The sequence below is a fragment of the Myotis myotis genome, unplaced genomic scaffold (genome assembly GCF_014108235.1).
Source record: "Myotis myotis isolate mMyoMyo1 unplaced genomic scaffold, mMyoMyo1.p scaffold_m19_p_3, whole genome shotgun sequence".
Lineage (NCBI taxonomy): Eukaryota > Metazoa > Chordata > Mammalia > Chiroptera > Vespertilionidae > Myotis > Myotis myotis.
Window position 1 is genome coordinate 84,641,020 of NW_023416335.1, and position 21,979 is coordinate 84,662,998.

The 21,979-nt window shown below is 43.3% G+C and overlaps 1 protein-coding gene across 1 annotated transcript in view; it reads right to left on the minus strand.

Annotated features, from left to right (window-relative positions):
- The window catches only part of ERICH6B (glutamate rich 6B), a 71,083-nt gene that overhangs the window by 24,161 nt on the left and 24,943 nt on the right, over positions 1–21,979 (minus strand). Inside the window, exons 6-9 of the mRNA XM_036300288.1 lie at positions 13,526–13,614; positions 9,317–9,453; positions 7,081–7,142; positions 4,570–4,724 (exon numbers count right to left, since the gene is read on the minus strand). Of these exons, the coding sequence (XP_036156181.1) occupies positions 4,570–4,724; positions 7,081–7,142; positions 9,317–9,453; positions 13,526–13,614 (443 nt within the window). The remainder of the gene's footprint in view (positions 1–4,569; positions 4,725–7,080; positions 7,143–9,316; positions 9,454–13,525; positions 13,615–21,979) is intronic.

Below are 21,979 nucleotides of genomic sequence, written 5' to 3' on the forward strand. Positions count from 1 at the left end.
AAGTATCATATGGTTTCACTCATAATGTGAAATTTAATGAACAAACTGAACTACCAAACAAAATAGAGACAGACTCATAGATAGAGAGCAGGCTGACAGCACCGGTGGGGGTGGTGTTGGGGCTGGTGGTAGAGGGATTGAGGCAAAAAAGAAAAAAAATAGAGAAAGAACCCCTAGACAAGGACAACAGTGTGGTGATTGTGGGGGTGAGAGGGGTGGGTGGAGATGGAAGAGGGATAAATGGTGATAAAAATAAAACAAAGAAGGAAAATAAAGAAAGCTTGCAGCAGAATGCCAACATCTAAGACAATAGAAGAAAGAAAGGCAGCTATTTGGGGAGTCACTGTGGGTGTTCTCTCTATGGCACAGCCTGTAAGTGCTCAGGAACCTGGGCATCTGGGTGAAAACCACTATGGGAGGGAAGGTCCTGTAACAGACTCTATCCCCACACCTGGCACTGCGGTAACACTTTACTTCCACAACACAGTGACCCCACAAGACTGGCACTATCAGTGTCCCCATGTAAGAAAGGCTAAGGGCTTACACAACGTTACCAGTGAGAGGAGAGCCCCTCCCACTAACCTGCAGGCTCGTTAGTGCAAACAGGCTGTCTCTGGCCATTAAGCTCTCAGCCACCGCTCATATTTAGTTTGCAAATTAATGCTCCTCTTCTTCTTTTTTTTAACCTAAAAAAAGTGCCTTGTAAGAATATCTGTGGTTGGTTTGCTGCTGATGGCCTGTAAAAAGCTTCTAGATCTTGCTCACGGAAGAGGATATTTGTATTGTAGGCCTTATTTTCAAAAGCCACCTGAAAGCCAGATTTCTCAAGATGCTTTTTGCTTGTCAAACTCACTTGTCATATAATGACACTTTCCTAACGGTGAGGACCCCATGGGAAAAGCAAAATCTCTGACACAGAGGTAAAGTCCTTCCATTTTTCTCTCACTAGGAGATCATCATCATGTGTCACTTAACGACAGGCACACGTTCTGAGAAGTAGCATCTCTTGGCAACTGCATCCTTGTGGAAACATCTCAGAGTGCACACACGCAGCCATAGATGGTGTGTCTACTACCGTAACTGAATGCGCTGTGCTTTTATATGACTGGCTGTTTGTTTACCTCAGCATCACCACAAACATGCTGCATTGTTGTACAGCGCATAACTGCATAATAAGTGGCATATCTAAAAGCCTGAATCCCATCACTATTTTCTTGGGAACAGAGTATGAGGCTAAGAGCTAAAAGGTAAGATACTACATCTCTGGACCTTCCTTTAATTCTTCTAGAGAAAAAGCGGTGCCTCACAGGCAGGCCCTGCGCTGTGAGGTAGCTGCTGTCTCAGCTTGCTCTGCTGCTCTCTGTCCGTGAACTCACCCTGACCGCTGTGGAGCCACTGGCTCCGGGCTGGCCGGGTGCACACACAAGCAGTGCTCTGCCTGACTCAGCAGCCTACTCCCAACTTACCGCCATTTGTAAAAACAAAAACAACCAAATGTCCCACTACTCACAGCCTTTTCGGGCAGTCTGATGTGAATGATAAATTAGGAAGGATCCTCTGCTTAGAGATCATGGTGAGAACCTTCCTCTTGGCTACAGGGAACACAGTTAAGTTTACTTGAGGGACAGACACTACAGGACCAAAAGGTCCAAGGCAGGACAGGGCAGGAGTTCACTAGCTGGTTGGAGCAAGACACCAAGGAAGGTTTCATTATGGATTGGAGGTGAGGCCAGGGAGATGTGAAAACTGAAGGCTTCTCTGGGGGCTTCCAACCTGAAGAGACCCCCGCTCTCCCTTAATTTCTGTCTGTAGAGGTTCTGACTGGTCCCACTGACTTCCTTTCTACATGCAGGCCCAAGAGATGAAGGGAGGCCAGGAGTGTCCACACCTGGGCTGACAGTATCCGTTTCTAGCTCTTACGTTTTTACCCTCATTACTCGAAGATGTTTGATTGTTTTGCCTCTTAGTGAAAAGTGTTTTCATTTTCTGCTGGACACACAGCAGAAGTACTTTTCCCAGCCTTCTTGCATCTAGGTGAGGTCATGTGACTCATTTTGGTTAATGAAATTTAAGCCTGGATCTTGGCTCACTTCCTGTCCATGCTGGACACAAAGAACTCCAGTATGGTGGAGACCCATGATAAAAGGACCCAGATCCCTCAGAGCCAGCCTCTAGGAGGGATGCTCAGAGAGCTGTGGGACTCAGATGAGATGTGACATGAGCAAGAACCTTGCATCTGGTTGTTAAGCCACTTAGCTTTGGGAATCATATGTTTCAGCAGCGAATGAGCATTGCCTTGGCCAACACGGGCTCAGTGTCCTGAGATAGTCATGTATGTTCTTCTGGGCCTCACTTTCTTCAACTGTAAAGTGAGGATAATAATAGCACACATCACACAGGAATGGTTGGGAAAAGCTACACTTACATTATATGTGGAAGTGCTTTGTAACCTGCATGGTGTTACATAAATGTTAGTTTCTGTTAGTTTCCTTGTGTTCTCCAATTTAGTAAATGATAAAATAACATTTGCTGAGTTGCCCATGCCAGAATTCTTAGATTCTTTCTTTGTCTTCTTTCTCTCTCACACCCCACTTCCAATTCAACAGGAAACCAATTCCTGGTTCTCCCTTCAAAAAATATCCCAAATCAGACTACTTTCACCATCTTTCCTGCCACCACTTAGTAGAGACGCCCATCACCTCTCACCTGAGTTTATGCCGTGCCTTCCAACTGGACTTCCTGCCTTTATTCTTGTCCCTTAAATGTATTTTCCACACAACAGCCAGAAAGATTCTTCTAGAGACTAAGCCAGGTGATGTTTGTCTCCTGCTCTAGACTTTCCAATATTTCACCTCATTCCAGGATAAAATCCAGAGTCTTGCTGTGCCCACATGGCTCTACCTGATCTGGGCACTGAGGCTCATTGCTTATTCCTCTCGCAGCTGTCCTTGCTTGCTCTGGTTAGCATGCCCTTCCACCCGGTATTTGCATACTCACTCCCTCATTTCATGCATGCCTAGGCTCAAAGGGCATTTCTGAGATTGCCCTGCAGGTTTTAGAGCAACTCCTCTCTCGCTCAACAACTCAAGAGCCCCTTATGCTGCCCCCCCCCCTCCCATGGCACCTACCAACACCTGGCATAGCACTGAATAGTATTTTTTTTTTATATTGGCTATCTCCTCAACTGAAACAGAAGTTCTATGGGCACGAGAGCATTGTGATGTTTACCCCTGTATCTCCAGCACCCAGAAGAGGGCCTGACATAGTAGACTCTCAATAGATATTTACAGAAGACATAAGTCTATCACATCTTTCTAATTCCCACATCAATGTCTCCTTCTTGAGCTTCAGACCTGATTATTAACTCACTCTAAATGACCAATATTTTGAGACTAGTTTTCACTTATAACTTCATAGTATCCATCTTCATAAATATTAGTATGTGATTGATTTTTTTAAAAAAAGCTTTATGTTTAGAGCAGATCACAGCAAAATTGAGCAGAAAGTACAGAGATTCCCTATATCTCCCACCCTATCACACACACACACACACACACACACACACACTCCACCACTGTTACCATCCTGCACCTTAGTGTATATTCATATAGTCAATGAACCTACATCGATACATCATTATCATGCAAAGTCTATAGTTTACATTGGGGTTTACTCTTGGTGTTGTACCTTCTATGGATTTAGACAAATGTCTAATGACATGCATTCACTTATAGTATCATACAGAGTATTTTCACGCCCTAAAATTCTTCTGTGCTGCACCTGTTCATTCCTGTCTCCTCCCTAGCCCCTGGCAACCACTGACCTTTTTATTGTCCCCATAATTGTGCCTTTTCCAGATATCATACAGTTGACCCTTGAACAACATGGTTTTGAACTGTGCAGGCCCACTGATCTATATATAAGTAGACCCGTGCAGTACAAACTCAGGTTGTTCAATGGTCAGCTGTATTTTTGATTTTCAGTTGGGAATCATGTATGCGGAGGGCTGACTTAAGTTATACTTGATTTTCAAATGCACAGCACATTGGTGCCCATAATCCCCACCATGTTCAAAGATAAAATTATATGGTATGTAGTTGAAATTATACAGTATGTAGCCTTTTCAGATTGGCTTCCTTAACACAGTAATATGAATTTAGGGCTCCTCCATGTCTTTCTATGGCTTAATAGTTCATTTCTTTTATCACTGAATAATATTCCATTGTTTGGATGTATCACAGTTTATTTATCCATTCACTATGTAATTACTTTTTAACATGGGTTTAACATTTATTAGGAGAAGGACCTATATATTATAACATATATTTTCTTTACCCCTCCCCCAACCTCACCTAACTGCCAAATATAGGCCCTTTAGGGAGAAGAGTCTCAGTGAGTCCTAGTAAAAGTCCTAGTCAATTTGTGATAACCCACGATGTGCCTCCATATATTGAACACATTTTTCTTGTATTCACATTGTGTATTGGCTTTGACAGCTCCTGGATGGTCTGAGTATCCCACCTGAGCCTTAAAACCTGCACAAAATAAAAATACCACTGCCACACTTACCTCAGTGCTGCTCTTCATCCACTCTGTATCTATTTCTGTATCTAATTTCTTTTTACGACGAATACGGTGAGGTTTTTTTCCTTCTGTCGTGGGCTTCTGAGTTTGGCTCAATAAATTAAATGTGCGAGTAACCATATCTGAATCTCTGAATATGGCTTTGGTAGAAAAGAGAAAGAAAACATAGATCTATTTCTCAAGAGAATTTGGGGGTTTGGGACATGGGCCATATTCTCCCAAGTAAGGAAAGCTGCCAGGAAAGAGCAAGAAGAGAGAGCTGGGTTGAATTTCGAACTCTTATTTATTTACTTATTCATTTAACACCTGTTTATTAAAGGCCTGCAATATGCCAGCCCAGTGCTAGATGCCAGATACCATGTGAAGACCACCCAGTCCAGACTTGGGATGCGAGGGGTGACACATTAGCCCCAAGACAATAACAAGCGTGGCTGCTAACTCAATTAATTAAAAAATAGGCTAAAGTGGGGAGTCATTACAAAAGAAAACATACCTTAAACATATTATTTGAACTTAAAACATAAATCTATATTAACACTCTACTTTAATGTAGGGCAAGGTCTTTTCTTGGTGTGTGGGTCTGATGATGGATTCTGTGATCATTTTTGCTCAAACCACACTCATGATTTATTATATCTAATTTTCAATTTTGGAAAATTCTAAATAGTCTGAGCATAGAATTATAAAGTTTTAAAAACATTTCTATATATTCTCCAATCTTTTAGATATGGTGCATATATAGTTCCAAGCACTTTTTTTTAAAAAAGCTATTTTTTTTTATTGGGTCCTCTTAAAGCATTCAAAGCACAATTTAAATTCTTAAAGCATTAGTTTTCTTAGCAACAAGAAGTTTCTTTTTATTTTCATTTTTGTCCATTTTTTTCCCCCAACTGAAAAAATGGAACTAAACTAGTAAGGACAGTTGAAGAACAATCCCTGCTCCAAGTGACTCTGGGTGGATGTCTGACAACCAGTGGGCACAACAGTGGCCAGAGCAGTGGGGAGGAGCTTCTAGGACCCTATCAGCTGGGCAGCTCTTCACTGGAAGGGGCACCTTGGTACCCTCCACAACTAGGTTAGGAGTGGTTGGTTAAGAGAGCTTAGTTATCCCTTGTCATCAACACAGTGTTGGAGGAGGTCATTGGGAGGCTGTTACTGCTGATTGACCTGGGAGCTGGACCTGAACCACCAGAGGCTCCTCACCGCCACCCCCTGTCCTTAGAATGAGACCTCTGCCCACCGTTCCCACAGCTGGAGCTGCGTCTCAAAGATCCAGCCTTGAGAGAATAATGTGTTGTGAGACCATCTGGGCTGAATACGTGAGTGACACAGGTAAGGCCTCTTTACACAATTCAATCTTTGGATATGGAGATCGAATTGTCTTACTACCGACTAATACAAGACTTGCATATTAAACCTGCCCTGCTTGGGGCTAACCCATTGTGTAAGTTTGGTGGGAGACAGGGTCCTTCCACTATAGAGACTGAAAGTGGCAATTCCTTCTTCTCCCTGCCCCAGATTTCCCATGCCAGGGTTCGGTAACTCCACTGAGAACATGAAACCTATACTTAGAAGGCCCCCACTTTTCTTCTCTAGACACATTGAACATGCCAAAAGGATGAGCCTTGGATATGGCCTGAGAGCTTTTGGACATGAGTGTGGCTCATGTTCACCCAATGACTCTCTGAGCGTTACTTTCTTTATGCTACTTCACATGGTTATGAAAATTAATTTGAACAGATAACATATGTGAAAGTACCTAGCCCATAGCGATTATTTTGTATGAGTTAGGACAGGGGCTAAATTGGTATTTGGGAATGGAAGCACTTCCTTGAGAGAGAATATGAGCTGTGTCCTGGCTCAGTGAGAAAAATACTATGCTTGATTCCTTATGTTTGCCATTGTTATCATTGCCATTTCTATGTTAGTTGGATCTGGTAATTTGAAAGATATTCCATATGGTGGTTTTGAGTTTTTAAATTAGGTAGCCTTGAAGCTTAAGCTCTTGGTTCAAGCTTTTCATGATTAGACTCCAAAAACTGGCAAGCTCCATGATTGGCAAGTCTTAAAAGCTGGACCACAAATGCCTTCAGTATGTGGTAAAAAGGGCTCTTTCTTTCCCAAAGTTTATGTTAATAATGACTTATTGGACCTCCCCAGATCTAGGAATTATCTATTTCTGTGTGGTCTCATAGCATCCTCTTCCCACCATATCCCTTAACCATACTATATGTGAATTTCCTGCTTGCTTGTCTATTTTCACCACCCCCACCAACCTGCACCCCACCACAAAAGCGTAATCCCGTTGAGATCCCAGACTGTGTCCATCTTTCTCCATATTTTATCCCTGGCAGCTAGGACCTCAATAGACCAGTAGGGGCTCAAATGAGGGAATGAGCACTTCTGCCTCCTTTGCGGACATGGCAGAAGGTGAGAGGCAGTGAAATGCACACAGGAGAGCTAGTCATGGATGGAAAATGGTAGAGAAGTCCTTACCTCCACGTTTCTCCATAATCCAGTGAATTACTTCCTTGTACTTTTCAATGTTTGTCTTCAACCTGAAAGGAATGTGAGTTATCTTTAAAAACTGAGACTAAATTCCTGTTTATATGTCACGCTACACAGTGTAGCCAGTGCTAGAACCTTCCAAGTCCTTTTCATAGGTGGAATGTTGGGCTGACGGCTCTTTCAGACCCAGCTATTCTTCCAATCAGAGCTGAGGAGTAAAGGAACAGCACATGGCATAGGCTTGGTGCTTCTTTCCCTGCCTCTAATTGGCCTTCAACCTGGGCACCTGGGCTGACCTCCAAACTTTTAAAATAAATTTAGTGAGGACCAGCTTGAGGGCAGGAACAAGGCAGAAATGCCAGACTGGGTCTATGAGTTAAGCTTGATTTTTCTATGCCTTGTGCGTATCCCAGTGAAGGTGACATTTGGAAACAACGTGAAAAAACAACATTGTTTGTGCCATTGGAAACCCCTTTGCATTTAGCAGGAAGATTTTCAGTAATCCCATTCAGAATGACTCACCATGAAAGCCACACCAAGGCACAGCTTTTCAAAATACTCAAGCCCTAAGGCCCTCTCATGTCAATACACAAAGCAAGTCATCCTGGCATGTCAATGGCTTGGGCTGTTGTCCTCTCAACTAAAGGGACCTCCAGGGGTAGCTGTGTTTCCTGGTTCTCAGATCAGAATATTTTTGAAAGGGAATGTGTCAGGAGTGAGCATCCCAGCTTAATTAGATCTGGAGGAAGGCCTTTAACATGACAGATTTTAAGTTTTCAGTTAAGATTCCTTAAAGAGTGCATGATAATTCAACCCAGGAAACAAATTGCTGGGAAGGGCTGAATGAATTCACTTGGCAGAGAGCTAAGGTTTACTACTTGTGCTTTAAAAGCAATAACGGAACTCGAGAGTGGGTTCTTCATGGGCCATGTATACGAAATGTTTTCATTTTATTTGCTAGCACTTTGAATGGGATGGGAGCAGTTATCTAGCCTACTATTACCTGTGAGAGGGTGAGGACCAAGGAGTGAGTGGGGTGAGACCTATTCCACAGGCCAAGAGAGGATGCCAAATACTAGTATATGCAAGAGTTAAAACTCCAGTGAAGGGTCCAGACAGAGGCACCCAATGCCCTTCTTTGTCTACTTTTGCAAGCTAGTGGAATCTTACTAGGTAGCTCCTCAATGGCAGCGGCTCTCGGGCACACACTACTGTAAAGATCAACACACAGACCAGCACAGAGTAGGTGCTCAGGAAATATTTGTTGAGTGCAATCAGATTAGAATGAGCACCGGTAATAAGCTTAAATGGGAAGGAATGGGGGTAGAATGTCATACATGAGGTAGAATAACTTTTGGGATGTTTTCTGGCATTTGTTTGTACAGTTGTATAAGGATCTGAAAGCTTGGATGTTTGCTTTCCCCTTTCCTAGAGAAACCTCAGAGGTCTCTGGCCCCAAGACACTATGAGTCCAAAGCTGAAGTTTCTGGCAATCTCTCTTCCTGACTTTTGTAAAAGCTTCGACTCACGAGGGAGATTATACAGGACACCCCATCCCTCACAGCCTGTTCCTTGGCGCCACTGCCAGAGAGTTTGTGATAGACTCATGGGAGGCCTAAGAACAACTTGCTTACCAAGGTGTTTGACAGCTGGATGAGTGGAAATGCAGCACCGGGTGGATGTACAAGTGGGGATCTGGAACATTTTGTGCCTGGGGTCATGCCAACTAGAAAGGCTTGGTGCCAGCCACATCTTCGTCATTCTCCACTCTGAATAGAGGGTCTGGCCATTGCTCCCAGGTCAGTGAACCTCATGGCTTTCCCTCTCCAGGAAGCAGGAAAGAGCATTGGCTTAGCCCAGGATAAGGCCAGGGAATTTCTTGGGCAGATGCCTGGGATCTCCATTCCCTGACTGTCCCCTCTCTTAAAAGGCCCAGAGTCTTGAGCCTTGCTCCCCAGACTTTTGTACAAGTTCATAGTCTCTTCAAGACTTTCTTTCCCTGGATTTCCAACCTTTGTCATTGCCTATCTTTGGTCCTATCCTGTATCTCCCAAGCTTGTCAATTTCCTTGCCCTTGTGCCTGTCTTGTGCCTGCTTTTTGACTCAGGGGACCTTCTGGCACTGGCCTTGCTCTTTCCTCTGGTGGCCCAATTTACATTGCCCTACTACTACCTTTAACCTACCTAAACCCACTGACCAATACCTCATCTCTCCAGCCACTTACAGAATTCTCAGTTTCCTTCTGGTTTCACTTTCCAGTTGGCCAGTCAGGGGAATGTCAGTATCCTCGTCCAGTTCACTGTGAGCAGCCTGTTCTTTGAGCACGGTCTTAAATACTGTGTGATAGGAGCTCTTAAAAAGCTACAAAAGGATCAGAGAATAAGATATCTGGCTAGCAAGATTTGTTTTAAAGAATATTTCCATTATTATCATACCCTCTACTTACTTCCCAACTCCCTCAAGATTTTTTCTAGCAATCTTTTGAGAGAAGAAAACTATGCTCATTTTAAAAAATTATTGATTTTTAGAAAGAGAAAAGGAGAGATAGGTAGGTAGGTAGGTAGAGAAACATCTGATTTGCCAAAACTGCAACTTTAGCATACTGTGTGATGCTCTAACCAACTGAGCTACCTGGCCAAGGGCAAAATTTTGCTCTTTTTCCAAATGTGGAGATGGCTATAGAAAGTAAAAATGCTTTCTTGCTTTAAGAGCTTAACAGGCTGTCTGAGTTCTAGGAATGACCAACCTCCTAGCGGTTGGTTATTTATTCAATGTGAACAATGACTGTCTTCAGAAAGCAGTGTGGTACCTGGCATGTTACTACAGTGGACAATCCTGTGTTTAAAGATTCTCCCGAAGTAATGACATTGCAAGCTGCCTTTTTATTTTGTAAACTTGATTGTTCTATCCCAAGTCCATGCTGTTAACTAGAACTGACCCATAGGTGGGTCTTCACAAGCGTTTCCTTTTTTGGATCCCTTTTGCCAGAAGATGGAAGTTGGCTTGCTGTTGAAGAAATCCATGGATCTGTCATGTTGCCCTGCACACCTAGAAACTGAAGTTGTCATTATTGTTGTTCAACATCTGATAATGTATAGTATGCCATTAACTTATTGGTTTTTAATAATAAGCGGAAGACCAATGGACTTAGAGCTGCGGGTGATCTGGGACAGATTTAAGATAAAACTGTGTTTGGCCAGTTTTTATAAGCTATGGAGAAAGCTGGGATGCCTCAGATCTAGCTTGTCGATTCCCAGCCTTTGCCCATTGCTGGTATTAAATTAATTAAACAAGGAGGTCATTAGCCTGGGGTAGCGCTAAGGCTGTGGTGTCCTACATAAACAACCAGAATCTAAGCCTGTCAATGCCCCAAGGTTACAAAATCAAAACCCAAGGACAACCAAACACAAGCAACTAGCTAGCTTTAAGCTATGGCCAATCAATAATTTCCTTGCTTGTTTCTGCTTTTCTCTCTAAAAACCTCTTCCCAGCTCCTATCAGTGAAGCATTCGCAACCACTTCTGGTTTGATGATGACAATTCCAGTTGATGTATGCTCAAATAAACTCTTAACATGTTTAAATATACCTCAGTTTACCTTTTAACACTGGAATCGGTGTTTCAGGCCAGGTTGAGGTTAAGGCCCATGGTGTCTTGCCTCTAAATTCCTCATTATTGACAATCCTGTTCTTGGGTGGAGCAATTTCCTATTAGGCCGGTGATCTCTCAGCATCTTCTTTGGATTCTATGTTTTATTCACCAGAAAATACAGTGCTCACTGTATCCACTACACAACAGACCCACTGGGTGGACCTAGTTGAAGTTCTCATCCCACCTAGGCTGTGCCACCCCATTCGATTTAGCCAGCATGGACACCTTGTGAGGTTGACCCATTTGCTTCCCCAGCCTAGTAGAACTATCATCATCATGGTAGGTGTGTTGGGCACTCCAGTGATGAGTTCTCTCATGCCCAGAGATGACTCCTGGGTGAATCTCTGGTTCTTGCAACCAAAAGAGTTTGCATAGCAGGGTTTGTGATTCATGGGCATGTCATAGAAATAAAACAAACAAAGTGAATCAAGAATAGCAAAGTAATTGAACTGTCAGAATAACCAAAATATTGATTGATAACCCTGATCCAAATGGGAGGACTTCAATTCCTTCTCCCTAGTTTGTACCCCAGTGGCTTCTGGTATCCCCTCATAGGGGCCTCAAAAGTCTTTCAGCTGTAGGTCTCCTGTGACATTCATTCCATCCTTCCTGTCCTGCTCTGGTCCCACCTGTTCGCATCTGCTGCTGACGACGGGGCTTGGAGACATACTGCTTAGCCTCGCTGTATAGCTGCCTATCACGAGAGTGTCAGTATCTGTTGTCTCAGCATCCTCGTAAGCTTCTGATCCTTGGGGACAGAGTGGTATAGACAGCAGGGAGAATGTATCTCCCAACTCTATGCCATACTTTGTCATCAGGGCAAAGCCCCTGAGATGAGGAGGCGAGGTGCTTGTGATTGGAGCTAGCCTGCACAGCTCACCTGTCACACGGAACCCTCCCAAAGTGCCATGCTCATGCAGGAGCTCGCACAGTGACCAAAGAGACTCCCCTCTGCCTGTGACCGCAGCTCCGCCCATACAGCAAATCCTCAATGGGCAGGCATGCTGACGGTTTCTGAATGATTCCAGTTCCTAAATCAAACAATTTCTTTAGATTTTCACTCTTGCTGAAAAATGTTTCTAAAATGCCAGTTACTTTCCTGTCTTAGTAAATGCTATGCAGTGAATCTAAGCTCTTGTGCAATCTTTTTTCTCCCTTGGGCGTGGTATTTCAGTACCTGAAAAGCAATTCTTATTAATACACAGGGTGGGTAAAAGTAGATTTACAGTTGTGAGTATGCAAAACACAGACTTTATTCCTGTATGACTATTAATTATTGTATTATTTTTCATATGAACAACTATAAACCTACTTTTGCCCTACCCTGTAATATATATAGAGGCAAATATGAAATTTAAGGCTAAATATGAATTGAGACCAGAGCATTTCCCAATTAAAACAAACAACTTAGTTGTTTTTCTTTTTTTGCCTTTTCTTTTGTAAGTTTAGAAAAATACATCTGCTTAATATTGATTTCCTGATTTCCAGGGATACACGATTTCAGTCTTGTGATTGTAGCTAGTACCTACAGTCCTGAGAGGTTTCTTAGCCATAGCAGAGAGGATGCATCATAACGCTTCCACCTGAGTCCACATGTGTGGTCAGTCTTGGAGGTCTGACACGGAAGTAGAGCCACTAGGCTGTGCCAGCAGGGAAGAAATTGATGCAATAGAGACAATACCACATACTACAGAGGTAAGGCTTGCTCATGCTGTCATGACGTCCATCTCATCTTGGTTACTGGGCACCCTTGGGGAAAGGAAGCCTGCTGACCTTCCAGGGCTGGTTCTGTGCCCTGCCGAAGGCTGTGCTAGCAGCACTGCAGACCCCTTAGGTGGTTCACTACTGTTGGTTGTGGTGTTTGCTTGCAGAGGGGGCCGTTTAAGGTTTAGCTTGCTAGGCTGCCCCATTCCTACCCTTTGGTTAGAAACACCAGGCTTTTGTTAGGCGTTTTGCTGTCTGTGCTTGTTTGGTTGTTGGTTGCTGTCTTTGCTGGCACCCAGCCTGGGACACGTGAAGTAAAAAGAAAACTCAGGAAACTCGCTGCCATGTCATTCATGAAGTCCCCAGGTCCCTAGCCAGTCAGCCTTCTCTCTGCCTTTCAGAAGTTTCTTATGCTTCTTTTATATGTAATGTCTAGGGTTTTATGCTGTACTTAGTGGGAAAAGTACATCTACGTATTCTTCCCAGAATCTAACTTCATTTTTACAAAGGGTTTCTACACAGAACGATTTGCCTTGAGATCTAGATGATTTATGTTTTGTTTGAACTTTCCTGATTTCAAAAGCAATCTTTTTTTAAATTCTCACTCAAATATATATTTTTACTGATTTCAGAGAGTGAAGAAGGGGGTAGGGGAGATAGGTAGATAGGTAGGTAGGTAGTTAGAGAGATGAGAGAGAAACATCAGTCGGTTGCCTCTGTTACCCAGATATGTGCCCTGACTGGGAATGAAACCCACAACCTTTTGGTGTATGGGACGATGCTCCAATAAACTGAGCCACCTGGCCAGGACTCAAAGCAATCTTGAGGATATTTGTCTAGGTCACCAGCAGGGCCCTCTGAAACTCAGGCCCTGGAGCAACACCTCAGGCGTTCTACGATCCTCTTTGGTTGAATGTGCGTCATTGACATGTAGGTCTGTTATAAGGAAAGCTCATTTGGGCTGTGCTAACAACAGAGCAAAGCGAAGAATATCAGGGCTCATGAGGCAGTGCCAGCTGACCTGGGGCTTCCTGCCCCAACATGGAAGCAAGGTGGTCTCACGTTTTTATCCAACTTACACTGTCATCGAGGTCCATGCCATCCAGTATGTCAGGGCGCTCTTTTAATATAGCCTCATAGAAGCTTCTTCGAGGGACCAACTTCATGGCTTTCAATTGGAAGGCAAAGCAAAGGAAAGACATTTGGAAGAGGAACGAAAACCAAAACCAAAATAAAACAGATTTACAGCATTTACTCTTGCCCCTTTAAATAAAAACGCACACACCATCAAAAAGGCTTTATATGAATTCGTCAAATTTCCTAACATTCAACTTGAAGATATTAATACAATAGGAACAAAAGGATAAGCTTCAGTGGCTGACTTAGGAAAGTGAGTGTGTGCTCCTGGTGTCTGGTGGAGGTTTATCTGACCAAAGGACAATTGAGTGAGTCCTGAATGAAGCAGGCAGAAAGCTGGGGAAGAGCATTTCTGCCAGGAGGCCAGCAGGTGCAAAGGCCCTGAGGTGAGAGTGAGTGGGAGCGTGGTTGGCCTATTTCACAAACCGCAAGAGACACAGTATGCCTGGAGAGGAGTGAGCGTGAAGGAGGGTGGCTGGAGGGGAGAGAGGGGGCAGGGCAAGCTCACCCAGTAGGCTGAGGGAAGCACTTTAGATTCCATTCTGAGAGAGTTATCTTCTGAGTGTGATTTTCTCTTGGAAATCCTGAAAAATATTCCTACCTCCTGCCAGTTTTATCAAAAATTGCCAATTTCTGGAATTGCATATGGTTCATAATTGCAAATTAAAGCATAAGAGGTGAATCTCCAAGCCAGTGAACTGTAGAAAAGGTCTATTGGAGATAACGAATGCCTTTGTTCTCAAGGTCAGCCACAGCCTGGTGACTCTCTGGCCAGGAAAGAGGCTTCAAGTTTCCAGTGTCTAAGGGGTGCAAACTGAATCAAGGAATTGATAATTACAGCTTAGGTCTTGCTTTCCTGCTCCTGGGAAGGTGTGCACCCTGAGGCAGAACTGGCAGGAAGGGCTCTCTCTGATAATTGGGCCTCCAGGGAGTTTACTGGGCCTGTAGCTGAGCTTCAGAGTGGCACCCACCCCTTTGAGCTGGGCCATCCAGAGAGGCCTGAGCACCCTCCCGGCTGGCACAGGGATGACTCATGTTGTCTGATTTTGTGTCCCTATTGTGCCTTTGGGAATGGAGAAGGGATGTCCTTTGTGATCTCCACACATGTTATTTTTGTACTTCTTCCCAATTTTGGTTCAGAATAAAAGCTCTGACTCTGTTGGGCTCCTGGTGGATGGAGAATTCCACCTAGTTGGGACTGCCTGTACGAACACCAGGCTCAGGGCACTTTCTGCCTACAAACCTCCTGCACCAGCTTTGGTTTTTTCCTGGCAGAAACCTGCCCATCTGTGGTGGATCCTGGGCTAGACAGAGCCGCCCCCCGCTCCCCCACCCCTGCGGCAGTTCTTTTCTGGAGTTCCCACAGGAACATATCATCTCACTGTGGTACTGACAACTGGCAAAAGCTAGGGCCTCTTTCAGCTCGGTCCCCAAAACACTGGATGTCCCAGAACTGGACACAGATAAGAGAAGTTTGAAAAAGCCATCCAGGAAAACCCAGCAAGAACCCAAGGGAATGCAAGTCAGGGAGCTCCTTTGGGTTGTCACGGGAGAGGAGACGTGCGGAGCAGCAAGGCCAGAGTGGCAGTGCCTCCAGGGAAGACTTTGAGCATTGCTGCCCTAGACTGAGAATAAGAGTCTGGCGCTGGCCCTGAGAGTGTAGCCAATCCCCATCGTTTGCGATTGCCCTACTTGAACAGGCTTTATGAAATAATACACAGTTAAGTTGAGGGGGAAAGAAGGTGTTTATCAGGGGAAGAAGGTGACTTGGCAGTCCTGAATACTGAACAGCAGTATTCACAAGTGTCTGGCTTGACATAATTAACCTTACTAACATCAATTGCACTGTTGACCTGTCAAGACAAGCACAGTAAATACACAATAACAGGCATATCTGGGCCTGAATGAGAAGGAAAAGCTTATTCCTCATCAACTTTCCCTTTGAGGATTTCCATCAACCCCTGTCTTTGTTGGAGTGAGATCATTATTTTCTCCTGAAATTGCTTTATGGGAGGCTTGGTGAGGTGGGGGAGGGGAGTGTCAGCCTGTCACACAAGACCTGGTCACTTTCACATGGCATGCAGCCCTTTCCTTCTACTCCCCTCACCTATGTGATGGGGACAAGAAGCCTCCTCTTCAGGGTGGCTCAGAGGAGCAGTGCCAATGTAGGTAGGTGCCTGGCATATAGAATTCCCTAAAGTGGAGTGTGTCTGCCCCACATATGATTAAAAACAAATCTTGGGGTAACTGCTGGCGTGTGCCCATGTGAGGTCAACGCAGCCCACTAGCTCCCCTGACCTGTGTACTGGGCCAGCCCTGGCTGAGTCCTTTGAGGGGCCCAGGTTGGGCAGTTTGCTGGGTACCTTTGTGGCCAATATGGATATAACCAGACACCCGGCGAGGAGACTCCACCCACAAATGGGTCAGTAACACTCCAGACCCAACTACAGAGGCAGGAAAATGGCTGCAGTGAGGGAGAGAGCATGAGTGAATGAGGGAGTGAAAGGGGAGTGTGTGGAGGTGTGGGGTGTGTGCGTGTGCACATGAGTGAGGGACAGTTAGATACCACAGGACTTTCAGGGGCAGGCAAGACTAGGCTCGCCTAACCAGGCAGCCTCTGCTACCATTACAAACAATCCTGGGTGGCAGGCTCTACTGCAGAGGCCATGCCTTCTTGAAGGGGAGAGCTGCTGTGACTGAGAAAGCAGCCTCACCTCCACCCAGGATGCCCTCAGACACCACCCAGGACTCTACAGCCACCTCCGCCAGGGACCTGCTGCCTTGGCTGTAGTCCCTCAGTCACTGAGACTCAGCCACCCTGGCCACAGGCTCCTGTGAGTTCAGAAGCATGCTACCCTCTGGCTGGCCCAATGCTTTAGTCCAGGGTGCCATGACCACACAAGCAGCAGCCGCTTGAGCAGCCCACCTCTGTTTGAGGAGCAGGAGCCTCATGCAGCCTGTCCCTATCTGAGGAGCAGCAGCCGCACAAGCAGCACACCTCCCCTCCCCCCAGCCAGAGCAGCCACCACTGCTGCAAGCAGCCATGCAAGCAACATGAACCAGAGGAGCTGCGGCCAACTGAGGAGCAGCCACTGCCACGGTCACCCAAGGAGCAGCCCCCACATGACTTGACACCTAGTTCCTTTGGTGAGAGCAAAAATAGGGAGACAAAGACACCCCAAAAGGAAAGAAAAGGAGGAATTGCCAGAAAAGGGGCTAAGTGAAATGGAGGCATGCAATATGTCAGAAAAAGAATTCAGAATAAGGGCCATACAGTTCGTAAACCGGATAGATGAAAAAAACTAACAACTTATGTAAGACTCAAGAAGAAATAAAGAGTAATATAGCTGCAATAAAAAACACTATGGAAAGTTTCAACAGTAGACTAGGAGAAGCAGAGAACTGAATTAGCAAATTAGAAGACAGGGAAGCAAAACACACCCAAACTGAACTGCAATCGGAGAAAAGTATTAAAAGACAAGAGGAAAGCCTAAGGAAGCTTTGGGACAACATGAAACAAAGCAACATATGAATAATAGGGGTACTAGAACGACAGGAAGAGGAACAAGGGTTAGAAAACTTATTTGAAGAAATAATGTCAGAAAACTTCCCTGATGTGGGGAAGAAAAGAGTCACACAAGCACAGAGAGTCCCAAACAAGATGAATCTGAAAAGACTCACACCAAGACACGTTGTAATTACAGTGGCAAATGTTCAGGACAAAGAGAGAATCTTAAAGGCTGCAAGAGAGAGACAAAAAGTTATGTACAAAGGATATCCAATGAGATTATCAAATGATTTTTCAACAGAAACACATCAGACCAGAAAGTAATGGAAGGAAGTTTACAAAGTGATGCAAAGCAAGAGACTGAATCAAAGAATAGTATACCCAGCAAGGCTATCATTCAAAATTGAAGGGGAAATGAGCTTCACAGACAAAAAAAGGCTAAGAGGGTCATCACCACCAAGCCAGCAAGGCAAGAAACACTAAAGGGACTGGTGCAAAAAGAAGAAATAAAAAGGGAAGAAGGAACACAGGCACAAAAAATAAAAATGGCTACAAACAAGTACTTATCAATAATAACTTTAAACGGACTAAATGTTCCAATCAAAAGACATCTAGTTGCTGAATGGATAAGAAAACATGACCCATATATATGCTATTTACAAGACCCACCTGAGAACAAGGAACTCACACAGACTAAAAGTGAAGGGATGGAAAAATATCTTCCAGGCAAATGGAAATGAAAAAAATGCTGGAGTAACAGTACTTATATCTGACAAATTAGACCTCAAAGTGAAGGCCATAACAAGAGATAAGGAAGGCTACTTCATAATACTAAAGGGATCATTACAACAAGAGGATATAACCCTGGTGCATAAACATATATGCACCCAATACAGTCAACTACATAAAAAAACTCCTGAAAGATATTAAGGGGGAGATTAACAACAATACAGTCATAGTAGGGAACTTTGATACTCCACTGACATTACTGGATAAACTCTCTAGACAAAAAAATCAACAAAGAAGCAGCAATCCTAAATGTTTCACTAGATCAGATGAACTTAATTGACATCTTCAGGACATTTCACCTGAAAGGCATGGAATATACATTCTTCTCAAGTGCACATGGGTCATTTTCAAAGATAGACCACATATTGGGTCACAGGCAAACTCTCTCCAAATTCAAGAATATTGAAATCATATCAAGCATCTTCTCAGACCACAATGGCATAATACTAGAAATAAACTACACTAAAAACAAAAACAAAAATCCAAACACTTGGAAGCTGAATAGCATGCTATTAAACAATGAGTGGGTTACCAAAGAGATCAAAGAAGAAATTAAAAACATCCTGGAAACAAAGGACAATGAAAAAACAACAATCCAAAATCTATGGGACACAATGAAAGCAGTCCTGAGAGGGAAGTTTATAGCTCTACAGGCCTACCTCAAAAAACAAGAAAAAATGGTAATAAATCATCTAACTCTATAACTTAAAGAATTAGAAAGAGAGCAACAAGAAAAGCCCAGAATAAACAGAAGGAAGGAGATAATAAAGATCAGAATAGAAATAAATGACATAGAGACCAAAAACAAGCAAGCAAGCAAACAAACAAAAAACAATACAAAAGATCAATGAAACCAAAAACTGGTTATTTGAAAGGATAAACAAGATTGATGAACCTCAAGCCAGGCTCACCAAGAAGCAAAGAGAGAGGACCCAAATAAACAAAATCAGAAATGAAAGAGGCCGAGGCCGGTTTGGCTCAGTGGATAGAGCGTCGGCCTGCGGACTGGGGGGTCCCGGGTTCGATTCCGGTCGAGGGCATGTGCCTGGGTTGCGGGCACTTCCCCGGTGGGGATGTGCGTTGGCAGCTGATCTATGTTTCTCTCTCATCGATGTTTCTAACTTTCTGTCTCTCTCCCTTCCTCTCTGTAAAAAATCAATAAAATATATATAAAAAAAAAAAAAAAAAAAAAAAAAAAAAAAGAAATGAAAGAGGAGAAATAACAACAGACCCCACAGAAATACAAAGGTTTGTTAAAAAATACTATGAATACCTCTATTTCTTTTTTTTTTTAAATATATTTTATTGATTTTTTACAGAGAGGAAGGGAGAGAGATAGAGAGTTAGAAACATCGATGGGAGAGAAACATCGATCAGCCGCCTCCTGCACATCTCTCACTGGGGATGTGCCCGCAACCCAGGTACATGCCCTTGACCGGAATCGAACCTGGGACCTTTCAGTCCACAGGCCGACGCTCTATCCACTGAGCCAAACCGGTTTCGGTGAATACCTCTATTTCAACAAACTAGACAACCTGGAGGAAATGGACATTTTCCTAGAAAAATACAACCTTTCAAAACTCAATTGTGGAGCACAGTTACGGTGTTTTGGCCAGGTTCAAGCCTCGGACTAATGAAAAGACAGGGTCCTCTCATTGCCACGTGCAAGTCCCAGCTGGAGAGCAGGGCCCTCCCAACACAATTATAGCCAATAGCTGTGGTTGTTAGCTTGAACCTATGGTCCAAACACGTAGCCCCACGTGCCTTGTGATAGAGTTCGGGTGCATGTAGTTGAGTGAGACTGACACTCACGAGAATGCTGTAAACAACGTGATCACGGCCCTACTTTGTCTCGTGGCATCTGCTATAAAATAAAGACACGGCTTGTGGGTGGGGTTATTGTTTCCTCATCAGGGAGGCAGTGTCCCACCGAGACCCAGCTATTATTCTCTTGTCTGTCTTTCCTTAATCCTTTTACCCCCCCACTCAGGATCACCCTTAGTCGTGCTGGCGTGGCACACTCAATAAGGAAGAATCTAAAAATCTCAATAGGACAATAACTATGGAAGAAATTGAAGCAGTCATCAAAAAGTTTCCAGCAAACAAAAGCCCGGGGCCAGACTGCTTCACAGGGGAGTTTTATCAAACATTCAAGGAAGAACTAAAACCTATCCTCCTCAGACTATTAAAAAAATTCAAAAGGAAGGAACATTTCCAAGCTCATTCTATGAAGCCAGCATCACCCTAATACCAAAACCAGGTAAAGACAACACAATGAAAGAGAATTATAGGCCAAAATCCCTCATGAACATAGATGCCAAAATACTCAACAAAATTCTAGCAAATCGGATCCAGCATTACATCAGAAAGATCATACACCAGGACCAAGTAGGATTTATCCTGGGGATGCAGGGATGGTGTAATATCCACAAATCAATAAACGTGATACATCACATAAACAAATTGAGAGATAAAAATCACATAGTCATATCAATTGATGCAGAAAAATTATTTGACAAAATCCAACACCCTTTCTTGATAAAAACCCTCAGCAAAATGGGAATAGAAGGATCATACCTCAACATAATAAAAGCCTTATATGACAAACCTACAGCCACCATCATACTAAATGGGCAAAAACTAAAACCATTTCACATAAGAACAGGAATGAGACAGGGATGCCCACATTCACCACTCCTCTTCAACAGAGTTCTGGAAGTGCTAGCCATAGCAATTAGACAAGAGTAAGAAGTAAAAGGTATCCAAATTGGAAAAGAAGATGTAAAACTGTCATTATTCACAGGTGACATGACACTGTACATAGAAAAACCTAAAGACTCCATCAAAAAATTATTAGACTTAATAAATTAATTCGGCAATGTAGCAGGATACGAAATTAACGCCAAGATATCTATGGCATTTTTATACACCAATAGTGAACTTACAGAAAGAGAGACTAAAAAAACAATCCCATTTACCATTGCACCAAAAAAATTAAGATACCTTGGAATAAACTTAACTAAGGAGGTAAAGACCTGTACTCGGAAAACTACAAGACACCGAGAAAAGAGATAGAAGAAGACATAAACAGATGGAAGAAATATACCGTGTTCATGGATTGGTAGAATCAACATCATTAAAATGTCCATACTACCCAAAGCAATCTATAGATTCAATGCACTCCCCATTAAAATACTAATGACATATTTCACAGACCTCGAACAAACTCTCCAAAAATTCATCTGGAATAAAAGAAGACCCCGAATAGCTGCAGCGATCCTGAGAAAGAAGAACAAAGTAGGAGGGATCTCAATACCAGATATCAAGCTGTATTACAAAGCTACTGTTCTCAAAACTTCCTGGTAGTGGCACAAGAACAGACATACAGACTAATGGGATAGAATAGAGAACCCAGAAATTGACCCAAACCACTATGCCCAATTAATATTTGACAAAGGAGGCAAGAACATACACTGGAGTCAAGACAGTCTCTTCAATAAATGGTGTTGGGAAAATTGGACAGATACATGCAAAAAAAATGATACTAGACCACCAAGTTACACCATACACAAAAATAAACTCAAAATGGATAAAGGACTTAAACATAAGATGGGAAACCATAAAAATCTTAGAGGAATCCACAGGCAGCAAAATCTCTGACATATGCTGAAGCAATATCTTCACTGATACAGCTCCTAGGGCAGTGAGGGCGAACCTATGACACGCATGTCAGAGGTGACATGCGAACTCATTTTTTTGGTTGATTTTTCTTTGTTAAATGGCATTTAAATATATAAAATAAATATCAAAAATATAAGTCTTTGTTTTACTATGGTTGCAAATATCAAAAAATTTCTATATGTGAGATGGCACCAGAGTTAAGTTAGGGTTTTTCAAAATGCTGACATGCCGAGCTCAAAAGGTTCACCATCACTGTCCTGGGGCAATGGAAACTAAAGAGAAAAGAAACAAATGGGACTACATCAAAATAAAAAGCTTTCGCACAGCTAAAGAAACCATAAACAAAACAACAAGAAAGCCCACTGCATGGGAGAATATATTTGCCAACATTATCACTGATAAGGGTTTAATCTCCAAC